The sequence below is a fragment of the Carassius gibelio genome, chromosome B2 (genome assembly GCF_023724105.1).
Source record: "Carassius gibelio isolate Cgi1373 ecotype wild population from Czech Republic chromosome B2, carGib1.2-hapl.c, whole genome shotgun sequence".
Taxonomy (NCBI): Eukaryota; Metazoa; Chordata; class Actinopteri; order Cypriniformes; family Cyprinidae; genus Carassius; species Carassius gibelio.
The window spans coordinates 13,844,505-13,856,759 of record NC_068397.1 but is presented as its reverse complement, the minus strand read 5'-3'; the positions used below and the strand labels follow the sequence as shown (position 1 = coordinate 13,856,759).

Below are 12,255 nucleotides of genomic sequence, written 5' to 3'. Positions count from 1 at the left end.
GACAGACGTAGTGGTGCACCTAATTTTCGGCATCTGTAAATCTTTTTTGATTTTCAGCCAAAACAGGAGAAAATGCGAGCAGAAAATATAGGCTATATATAATAATAATAATAATAATAATAATAGTAATAATAATAATAATAATAATAATAATAATAATAATAATAATAATATATCCGGCAGTGTTCAACACGCATGTTTCACTCATTATTTATTATTTGGATAATTAGTCCAAACCAACAACAACTTATATCTGATTCTATAATTTAACAACATAATAATAAAACAATATATTTATTACAGTATTTATTCATCTTTTTAATGTTAGTTAATGAGAATATAGTTCATGTTAATTCAGAGTGCATTAAACTAGCACTACTGTTGATTTTAATAATGAATTAGTAAATGTTGAAATTAACATGAATTAAGATTAATAAATGCTGAAGAACGTTCATTCTTAGTTTGTTAACAGTAGTTAACTAATGTTAGCTAATGAACCTTATTGTAAAGTGTTACCAATATTAATATAAATTATCTTTTATTGTGTTACTTTCAGTCAAAGTGTGGTTACTTTATCGGCTTTTTTTTAGAGCGTCAAAAGTTACCTACCGCAGCTTTAAGTGATCTGGCATGTTCTCCTGACAACGACACCCAGAGGAAATCATACCACTGAGAAATGCACTCCACTACAACAACAAAAGGTATAGGAAAAGGGGAATCCTAGTAACTTAACGTAAAGATTCATAATTATGACTAAAGATCAGATGCATATGTATTTGCATATAAATACATCCCAAAATATCAAGGAATTATTAGAGAAGTGGGCACAGCACAAGAGACTGAAATCTTTACCCACGTGGTAAATGTGATCAAGGATCTAACAAGGATCTAGTAAATACACAGGTAATGAAACTTTCAGGCGCCAGGTGTCGACAGAGTCACGTCATTCTTCAAAAGCGCGCTCAACTTTTCTTTTGCAAGGTTGTTGATACGTGCTTGTTTTAAAAATGTTTTTTATTTTGTAGTGATAAACTTGTTTAAGAGTTGTGATTAATTTTTGTTTTTATTAGAAAGTCCTCAAGTTATATGAAATATATATTTTTTGTAATTGTCTTATATTCTACACTTATCAGTGTTTTTTTATCAGTTTTTATTTTTTTTCTGCCTGTATTTGGTAATATGTAGCCTACACACACACACACACACACAGAGAGAGAGAGACACACACACACACACACACACACACATTTACATTCAGTCATTTAGCAGATGCTTTTATCCAAAGCGACTTACAAATGAGTATGTCTCAGTTAGCCTAATGCAGCACACATAGCAAGTCTTTTTTTTATTATATAATAAATAAAAATAAAACTGATAGATTAGAAAAAGAATAGAGCAAGCTTGTGTTAGAGACACTGATATATTTTGCTTTTTGTTCATTGTTTAAGAAATAAAAAGAAAACAAATATAATACACATATTTTTTTAAAGAAAACAAACAGTTAGTAAATGAATAGAGTGCAAGTCTAAAAGGGGCAAGTTTTTTAAGAATAAGAATAGGGATTGCTAGAGTCAGAGGGCCTGTCTAAGCTGCAACATAAACTGAAATCAGCAATCATGATCCTTTGTACATTTATTTACAGAACCACAGGGTAAAAGCACAACTTCAGGGGTGAGCAAAGGCCCAAACAACAAACAAACACCAAATCAGCTCCTAACAGAAAATACTAAATTCCCTAACAAAAGAAAAACTAAATAAAAATACAATTTGCTACCCTAACTCCCTATCTAATGAAAAACAGGAGAAAACAATAATTACAAAAGAAAATGGCAATCATCCCCTACCGCTTCCAAGTGTGGAAAAGAGAATTTACTAAACTTTACAAAATATACAAAATGGAAAATGAGATTGACAACACCTTATCAACTCAAACATCCTCACTGCACTACACGGCATATCAACAGGCAAGCTAAGAGCATCAACACTCAGTAGCAAACACACAACAGCACATGAACAATGGAACAACAGGAAATCACGAGATGAGCAGAGCTCCCTCCTCAGGCCCAGCAGATCCTTTTATTGCTGCTACCAATCAGATCGGGAGATCACTTTGATAGGATCCAACCCTGTGAGAGCGTCGAGAGAGAAAGAGAGAACGAGAGGACCAGCGAAGGAAGATACACACTCACTATATGTCTCAAGATGTAACAGGGTCAAATGAAGATGGAAGTGATGTGCTTTTAGCTGATTCTTGAAGATGGCAGGACTCAGCTGCTCGGATTGAGTTGGGCAGGTCATTCCACGCAACAGGAGGGAACATTTACAGTTTTTTTACATACATTTTCAAGACTTTACCTCTTTTTTTTCTACAAAACTTTACACACAAATCCAAGAATTGCACACACAAATGAAAAATGCACTGCATTCAAAAAATCACAAACACATCTCAAAAGCAAACATTTGCAAACACCTTTGCCATAAAACAAAAAAGTTGGACGCAGCATTAGTTCATTCATGCCACCGAGGCATAGGCTGCGACCAGCTGATTCGGTCAGCTGTCAAAACGCTCCAATCACTACCACTCTCCTATTAGACACAGGACACATATATGTGGCACCACTGCTCAGTAAGTATGCTCAACGGCTCACAACCCTCCCTCCCTCCCCATTATAAGCATGAGCATATTACCGTGCACCTTCTTTGTTTCAGATCACTAAGGCTTTCAAATCTTAGCGAACATGGACCTCACTGCTGAGAGACACTCATCTTCATAACCAGGCTACAGAATAGACGTCCCACTGCCACATCTACATGATTATCACTGTTTGCTTAAAAGACATTACTAAGAGAATTAACTGTCATGTATTTCTAAACTGATTGTTCCGGGGGATTAATGTTAAAGCTCCTGTATGTTCAAATATTTCGGGAGTAAGAAGCCCAATAAGGAACCATACCGCCAAAGATAAATTGTGTTTAATAGACTCAAAAAACTTGCCAAAGTGGTTCCTGTCCGAAATTCCTGATTTTTTTTTTTTTTACATAAAGAATTGCATGATGTGTTTTGCAAAAAGTGTTGTGACATATCAGGACACAATTTTGTATAATGACATGGGTATGACAAAGGTATTACAAGGAGAGGGTGACTTAAGATGACATAACCCATGTCCCCATTTTTCAAAATTCTTATAAACCATACAGAACGAGTTTTTTCGAGAAAGTAAAAATGCTTGAAAAAAAAAAAAAAGATTGGCAATTTCTATGTGATCAACATCTCACTCACTATTATCACTAAAGGAAACATAGCACCTTTATTTCTACTGTTGGCTACATTTCTCCAGTCTCAGAGCAGCACATGTCATTTTGACGAGGAAAACAAGCGGCATGTTTTGCCGCACTCCACCAGCCAATAGGAAGTATGCTTTGAGGTCACGTGTTCAAGTTTCGAGTCAGTCAGTAAGTTTTTCTCTCGTCAGTTGTGACGCGAAGAGCGGTCCGTCTGCAAGCGTCTCTTTGAGAATGTTTTATGGATGTACAAAGGATTAACCTAAATAATTCTGCAGTATGATGCTCTTCAAGAACTACTCACGTAAGTACCACTCGTTTTAGATGCTCTAAACATAAAATAGATGTTAAAAGATTTTTAAATGTGAATTAGTTAGCTAGCAGCGCTAAAGTGTAACTTAAAGCAGCTAAGAAGTGGAGAACAGTTACAGTATTGAGAGGTAACGTTAACTTATTAGTTATTAAACTCGGTTTGTAACATCATATGTGCTCCCTAACAGTCAGAAAAGTATACACTTAACGTTAATCAAAATACAGTTTTTTACTAATTCATGAGTGTGTTTGAATGCTTATTTTATGCTCCGTTAAAGAGCCAAGCTTGTCAAGCCAAAGCAGTGCATTTAATTTGGACGTAAATCTATTATTGGTCATGTTCCACCTCGTGTCCGTGTTTTTCCTGTCCATTTCATCACGAAGCAGGTAGCATTGAACACAGGCGAGTGGGTTAGGTTTGAGTGACAGTTGTCAAGCCCCTGTTAAATGATACGATCGGTGCATTTCTCGCATTCTCGAGACATGCGTCACCTGTAGACAGTCACGTAATCATAGCGCACAAGAAAACAGTCCTGACTGCAAGAAATACATGAATGGATGATGCATCCGTAGATAACTGATCAGCTAGACTGAGTACTTGAGTTGTAGTTGTCCCTAGATCATCATAATGATAATGCAAAGCTTTGACCTTTTGGTGGCTGTGGAAACTGGTTTTAAAATAAAGTTCCTGTTTGCTTAGAAAGGTAACTCTGATATTTTGATGAGTAACGTTATATATAACATTTCAATATGATCCTTCCAGTATGTAAATGAGGAGAAATGTGTCATTTAGGTGATGTTTTATATCCAAACCAAATCAAAATTCACTTAAACACAGACCTAATCCATCTGGTACAACTAAGGTTAAATAGATCACCCTTGTTGGAATTGAACCCACATTCTAAAAGCGTGGATTTCATTCTACATCAAAAGTGAGGAACAAATTGAGATTTATAATGGCAGAAACTTGTGTGAAAGTATATGCAGATGCCAACTAAAAAGCAAGCGTGCAAACTTTTTGTCACACTCATTAAGTTAATCCAACATCAATTATAAACATGATTTGTTTAAGGATTCTGGAAAAAAAAACTCTTATGTTCATCAAGGCTGCATTTATTTAATCCGTTACATGCATGTTAAATGCAAATTATTGCTAAATTTTCAGCAGACATCACTTCAGTCGTCAATGTCACGTGATCCTTCAGATATTATTCAGATTCGCTGCTCAATAAATATTTCTTCTTATTATTAATGTTCAAAATAGTTTTTTAAAGATTTTTTGTTCAATGGAAAGTTTAAATTTGAAATTTAAATATATATATATTAATATCTAATGTAACCTTGCTGAATGAAAGGATTAATTCCGTTATTTTATTATTCTTTTTTTTTTACCTACCCCGGGCTTCTACTGTAATTGCTAATATATCACTGTTTGTTTACAAATGAAACCTCTGGTCTTTTGCTCTTATGCTGTTTGAATTGATCATTAATTCATCATAATTTTGTCTTGCAGTGCCTTCAGCTTTCCACCTGCAGGAGGGTGCTTGGATCAGCGGCTGAGGTGGCTCTCTGTCGGCAGAAGCTGCTGCTGGAATGTTCCGTCAGGGCAGCAACAGCGGGAATAAGCGCTTGATAAGCGGTGCTCGTCTCTCCCAGTCCAACATCCCTGTCTCCCTGTCCCCCGGGTCCAACAAAACGCTAGAAATGGGCCGCAGCTCTAAGACCAACCCTTTCAACGCTACGGGCCTGGATCACACCACCAGCTTCCCTGGAGGGGACCCTGACTCCATCATGCAGCTGGTCAATGATGTGCGTACGTTTTCTGATGTGCTTCTGAGCCTAAAGGAGGCTTTTCACTCCAAAGGTGAGGTTCTACTTAACGTTTGCTTCTAAAAGTGCTTTGTTGCAGCTGCGGTTGATCTTGTGGGATCGTTTTTTAAATGTGCATATGGGTCAGTCCATGCTGATGTGGCAGGTTTGTAGGTTGTGTTAGTGTTTCTGATTCCCATCACTGGAGGAGTGCCACGTCTGTCAGGATGCCACTGGTAAACTCCTGGCTGTCCGGCTGAGAGTGTTTCTTTTCTGCTGCACAAGGCATCTCTGAAATTTGCCTCCTTATGGTATACACCCCCCCCCCCCCCATCTCCAATAGATATGACTGCACAAGATACACTGAGCCTTTTGTTGGTTATTTCTGTTTGCTTTTTCAAGGTACTTTTTGGAGAACTATGTGTTCCTGTTCTGCATTATTGGAAACAGCTAGATTATTATGTTCCTGTTAGATTCTTTTAGAGAAACAGTTGCTATGATGAAAGATTCTTTCAGAGTAAATACAGCATTTATGACCGAGCTCTAGAGTATAGATAGTGGCCAATTATGGTTTGTGGTATATACATAATTTAAATACTTTCCCATCTAAGAATAGCCAAACTGTCCTACCCCCAGCAGGGAAATATTGCTTTTTTTTCTTTGCAAGAAGCATTTCACCACTTAAAATGGGGGTCAGCTGCAAAACAAGTGTGGTAGCAATATATTTGCTATTTTTGTCTTAAATATGTTTATGTGCAATGGAGCCGTACAGCGGCTGATTTGGGGTTGCACATTGGCTATTGTGAATGTACTGACCTAATCATATAGCCATCAGCATCCCGATTTAAAAAAGTGTCTTAGAAAATTTAAATCAATATATTGTTTTCTGTAAGTGAGTAAACAAGATGGTTTTCACATAATTTAGAAAGAAAAATTCTAGGCTACAAGCTCCAGCTCTCAAAAATCCCGGGACCAATGTTCTGTATGTGTTTTATTGCCTTATTCAAGTGTTTTAACATTTTTAGTTTTTCACTAACAACGCATAACATTTTTTTATCATGCTGCTCACATATTATTATGGCCATGTTTGTGCTGATTACAGTGAGATTAGACTTCAGCCATTTAGATGTGTATTAGAAACTGAAAAAAGCACAAATGTCAGGGCATGACAAAACTTCTCCAGGCCCCAAAAATACCCTTAGACTCCAAGGGTTAAAGATCAAACATGTTTGATATTAATGGGGGTAGCCCCGATTTGTGTGTGAGCAGATCAGTAAGTGCAAAGTTTGATCAGTGAACGGCTCGCATAACTTAATAATCCACGGCAAACATCGTGACCGATTGAGGTACTCAACAAGATTTTTGCTATGATTCTCAGGAGGGGGAAAACAGGGCTAAATTGGGCTAAAAGTCCTGTAATGTGAGCCCGGCTTCATTAAAGAATTCTGAAAACACTTTTTTGAAACATATATTATAATACAATGATTTTCTGAATATCCATGTGACACTGAAGACTGGAGCAATGGCTGCTGAAAATTCAGCTTTGAAACTATGCACGTTAAAATGTATTTTAAATTACAGTAGTTCACACTATTATTGTTTTACTTAATAGCCATCATATAAATGCAGCAGTGTGAGCATTAAAGTCTTCTTTCAAAAACATGAAACAAAATCTTACCGACTCCAACTTTTGAACTGTAGTGTAGATAAACTAACAGTAACTTGACTTCATCCAGCATGTACACTTTAATCAGACTGCAGTCTCAAATATTTAGTTGTTTTGTGTCATGATGACTTGGACAGACAGATAATAGCTCACTAGCTCACTACACTGTAAAGACACTTCCTCTATTTCTCACAAGAAATTGCACAAATTCAAATTGCTTAATTAGCATGACATTCTTTTATATGTTTTGCAAAAGCATTACCTGAGGATGGTAATAGAGAATAAAAAAATGAAAAAACTTTTGCACCAGTACTGTGGAAATGTGGCAGGTGGCCACAACAAAAACACAAATACCAGGAAAACGAATGAAACCTAGAAAAAGATTTGGTGCATATTTGAAGGAATATGAACAGCTGTCTGTTCTGTCTGTGCAAATGGGATTCCGGCTGCTTTTATTTCAACTGTTTGGTTAAGTATTGATGAGTGAGATTCTCCACACCACTCTCTGTCAGGCGGCCCGGTGACACTTCCTACAAGCAAATGCTTTTGACCTCCCCTCTCTTCCTTCTCAGTGCTGGAGATGCTCACTGACCCTCTAAATGTCTGGATTCACCCTGTCTGCACCGAGATTGATCATCACTGCTATCTACTAGCTAGCCAGGAAGAATGCTACAGGAACTCATCTTCGTGCTCATTTGCTCTGCAGTCTGAATGCACGTCACATTCGAGAATTCTGAAGCCACAATGTGGTTCATTTAAACTAGAAAGCTAGTGTGTTGTAAAGTGACTAGAAAACTGCAGTCACAGTACTTTATTTTGTTGGTGTTTATGTTGATGACTATGAACTTGGCTCGTCATCACTTTGATCGGCGCTACCAAACTCTTCTCGTCTGTGATTCCTCCTCCGTCATGGAGCCCCCTCCTCCTGCACAACCTGCATTCCTTCAGAACAAATGTTCACTTGTTGCTATGGTGCCTTCGATTGACTGTTGTTAGGTGTGCAACACACGAAAAATGACTCTTCCTCGTCGAAATTTCAGAATGTTTTCAAAGGCACCTTTCACCTCTGTTGTGGTTGTTTGACTTTCTGGCAGCTAGGGAATTTTTAAGAAGTTCAAAGTTGTCATAGTCAAATTGTTTTTAAATGGTTAAATGGTTTTGTACCTTCCTTCTTTCAGATAGACATCTAGTTAAACGTCCCTTTTTGTTGTTTCTTTTGTCAGAACGCATCAGAAAGCCAAGCCTAGTGTGATTTTTCTTTGAATCCTTTGAATCACTCAGATGTTTTTAGTGTAATGTTGAACTTCCGTGACAGTTGGACATTCAGAAGGGTGGGATGTTTTTACTGGAAGGGCTAAATATCAAATAATTCCCTCTGTGATTTTAGAGAAGCACGTCCAGAGCAAATGACGCTCAAGAATGTGCTGTTCTGTTGTGAAGACGAGTTTCTCTTAAGTGCTCTGAGGTTGAAAAGTGCTGTGAGAATCTTTCATTCTTCCATGCACTGGGTCTGAAGATTGATTTAGTGTACTTCAGATAGCAGCACTGAGTGTTTGTCTTTTTTATAAATGTACAGAATTGATTCAAGGAGAAATGGACTTTTAGTTTGTTTTGACGCTACTTGTTTAAAGTGTACTTCACTACCAGTGACAAATTCAGACATCGCTAGTTCTGCAGTTTAGAATGTTAATAAAGTCATCAAAATTATTACATAACACAAATTGAAGTATGAAGAATTTCTAGTGACCAAACAAGGTTGAACCAAAATCTCACTGCACATTGTATAGGCTAGATCGCAGTTGGGTCATTTTCACAACTAACTAGGGCTGTCACTTTTAGTTCGAAAATCGATTGCACAATCGATCGGACCAACCAAAAAAAGTTTCGAAAATGAAAATAGGGAATTGATTTTAACCAAATATGTACAATATTAATTTTAAAATAATTAAACAACTAAAAAATATAGATGTAACAAAATTCACAACCAAGCAGAAAAAGAACATAAAGAATTCCGAGAGTGCAGTATGCGTTGCGAAAGCTAGACAGAAAATACCAGAAATGTTACACGCCTATAAGACCCAGTGGCGTCGAAAGCGTCCTCTTATGCTGCTTTCACACAAAACGCGAACAGAGCATCTGGCGAGAATAATTTCAATGATAAGTCAATGTAAAGGCGCATTTACGCCTGTATTGAGGTCTCGAGACGCGGTAGACGTGAATTCACCTCATTCGTGCATCTAGTTACAGGAGATGCTGAGGTATGAAAAGGAGCCACCATTGCAAGCTGACAGCGACTGACTTTTGTGGTGGAAAATTGTCAGTAATACCCCCATCTTGCGCAGCTGTACCTGAGTGTCCCTGGGACATCAGTGCGGTCGGAGCGCGTCTTCTCAGCAGCTGGACATATATAGTGAATAAAAAACGCTCTGCTCTGGTCTGGACACCGAAAATGTTGATCGACTTGTTTTCCTGTCCAATAAATTTGTAATGGCCCTAGCTTTTTGCGCGTTTCATGCCTGCCTAGTGCCTTGTTGGTTACTTTAAATAAAAAAATCACACGTGGCCTGCTCCCAAGTCCATTTAAAGTTTCATTTTTTGAACAGTTGTTTGAAATGGATTGAATCATTATTTAAAATAATCTTGGAGATTTTTGAATTGCCTAAATCATAAATGCAGCCGGGTTGAAGCCTGCAGTGATGTTTTTCTTTTGTTATGGCAGCCGTCCCCTCTGAATATATATTTTTTCAAGAATGTTGCACTCCTGTTGCTGTTATTCTGCACGAAACTTCATGCCAATAAATAAGAAATATTGCTGACTTGTGCGTTTCCAAGCGCTCTCTTTACGTTCGTCCGTTATTTGACGTTGAAAAAGGAAACGTCTTTTTTTAGACATGGAACATCAATTTTACAATCGATTCAATGAACACTTATGTCTTAAAAATCGAAAATGATTTTTTCACAAAAGTGACAGCCCTACAACTAACTGAACTAGGCATACAAAATATCAAGCAATCTACGATTTTTCCCTGTTTTATTTTTTATTTTATTTACTTGTGAACCTGTCAATTGAGACCAAAGGATTGATTTTATTTTTACAGACTTTCTCATCCCTTAGGTATCAACACAGAAGCAAAACGATCTCTAGTTTAAAATTAGCTCAAGTCTTTCTCTTTTTTTATACATGGTTAAAAAAATAGTCTTCCAGTAGATCTATTTTCCTCCAGTCGTAAAGATCTTATTATGGCTCTCAAAGATTGTACACACAGGCCACGTACACGCTGCAAGTTTTGGGAGTGACGACCACATTTAGATGCAGGAGTACTATCACTGGTACTCAAAGTATGACTCTCTTGACAGTAATATATGGGTTTCCCCAAGACCACAAGCCTTGTGTGTGACACTATGGTGCAGAGAGACAGTATCAACATTTGTAATTGAGTCTAGATGTGTTTTTGTACCTTGTGAGTTTCACTTATGCGGAGTTCACACTGCAGGATTTTCCAAATAGTCGGATCATAGTTGTTTTCACACTTAATGACTATCTGGGGTATCATTTAGTTGCTGTTGTGTTCACGATGCACAGTAGATCAGCGACAGGAGGTTACACGTCACATGACTTTACAATAGGAAGAATTGCTGACAACCCTGTGTGGTCCGCAAACTATGTTTCATAACCAAATGCACGCAAGAAGTGATAAGCAAATAACTCAAGATCACACAGATATTGTAGCCTGTAAGTCCTTCCATGATTTCGTAACAGCCTACTTCTGCTGGGAAAGTTTTTGAATCTAAGTACTTGAAAGTGAAACCAACGTTTTGTGCATTTCATGATAAGCTTGTCTACAAAAGCCCTCAAAGTGATGAAAAAGAAGAATGCGATTAATCTTTTTAGAATCCTACAAATCTTTTGGGGAGTTTCTGCTTTCTTTATGATTTTCATAAAGTTTTGTTTGAGATAATTAAAGCAACAGTTTTTAAATAACGAAAGAATATGTCAAAAGCACCTCTGCTGTTGGGGCTAAAGGCAAAGTAATTAACATGACAATTACTGCAGGTTACTACTGGCTGACTTTTCCATTTGTTGACATGACATGCTTAGATTCAGATGATAAATATCATATATTATGTTGGGTGTCCATATTACAAAGACAATCACCATGTTTAAAATTAAACCATCATATTTAAAAACATTATGTTAATCATACCATGTAATACAATATCAATTTTTGTTACTACTGTTAATATATATTCAATTATTATTGGATTTCCTTCAATACTTTCAGAATCTTTACTTATTAAAACAATTTTGTTTCTGTTTTTTAAAATATATTTTTTATATTAACATATTTTAATGACAGTATATTTATTGAAAAAAATTCTGATTACAAACTCTGACGATGAATGTGCATCGATTTTGAAACATGATTTTTGAATCGTGAATCACCGATCTCGGACAGTAATCGATTTAAAACGTTACGAATCAAATGAATCGCGATTTCTATAGCGATTCAATGCTTTCAAAATATATACACATTAAAGTACTACAAGCACGAATTAATGGAGACCTTGAATAGTGTTCGTGCCTTGCTTCTCTCCTTCACGCGCTCTACTATTACCACCCGAGACTGTCACAGAATTGCGCTCGCGCTCTGTTAGTTCAGACTCGTAGCCAGTAATACTAAAGTGACGTAGCTGTACTTTTCTATAGTTTTTCAATGGCTCTCTGCTTCTTACCGACGGCATTACCTGAGCAGTTGAAAGCTGCGTATTTATAGCATGGACGGAGCAGAAATGTAAGTGTCTAAATCATACACACAGTTCCATTGAATGATAAATGTGTTTTAACAATGTTGAAGAACCGAATGTACGAAGGAAACTGTTAAAATAACCACAGCATTAACAATGACCTTGAAATAAAAGTGCAGGGTTTATCTGATAATCAGATGCATGGAAGTAGTATTCGTTGCTTTAGCAAACAGACATCTGACATTTTCTCTCAGAATCATCATTCGCTGATGGATTGGAAAAGTTAAATAACAAATATAGGATTTTATTTGGTGAAAATAAGATAAAGAAGTTTTCACACTGAAAGAGAAGTGATCTCGCTCTCATAGACGGTCCAGGCTTTATCTGCAGCTAAACTGAATAAAAGCAGAATGAACTGATGAAGCATTAAGAAAAAAAAA

At 36.9% G+C, this 12,255-nt stretch overlaps 1 protein-coding gene across 2 annotated transcripts in view; it reads left to right on the top strand.

The window, feature by feature from the left end:
* Window positions 1-3,444: 3,444 nt before the first annotated feature.
* LOC127950984 (rho GTPase-activating protein 29) overlaps window positions 3,445-12,255 on the top strand; it is a 38,898-nt gene continuing 30,087 nt past the window's right edge. The window contains exons 1-2 of one of the 2 annotated variants that reach the window (XM_052548474.1): window positions 3,445-3,586; window positions 5,108-5,458. In XM_052548474.1, coding sequence (XP_052404434.1) covers window positions 5,188-5,458 — 271 coding nt within the window. In that variant the 5' untranslated portion in view covers window positions 3,445-3,586; window positions 5,108-5,187. The remainder of the gene's footprint in view (window positions 3,587-5,107; window positions 5,459-12,255) is intronic. The other variant, XM_052548475.1, reaches the window with a different exon arrangement.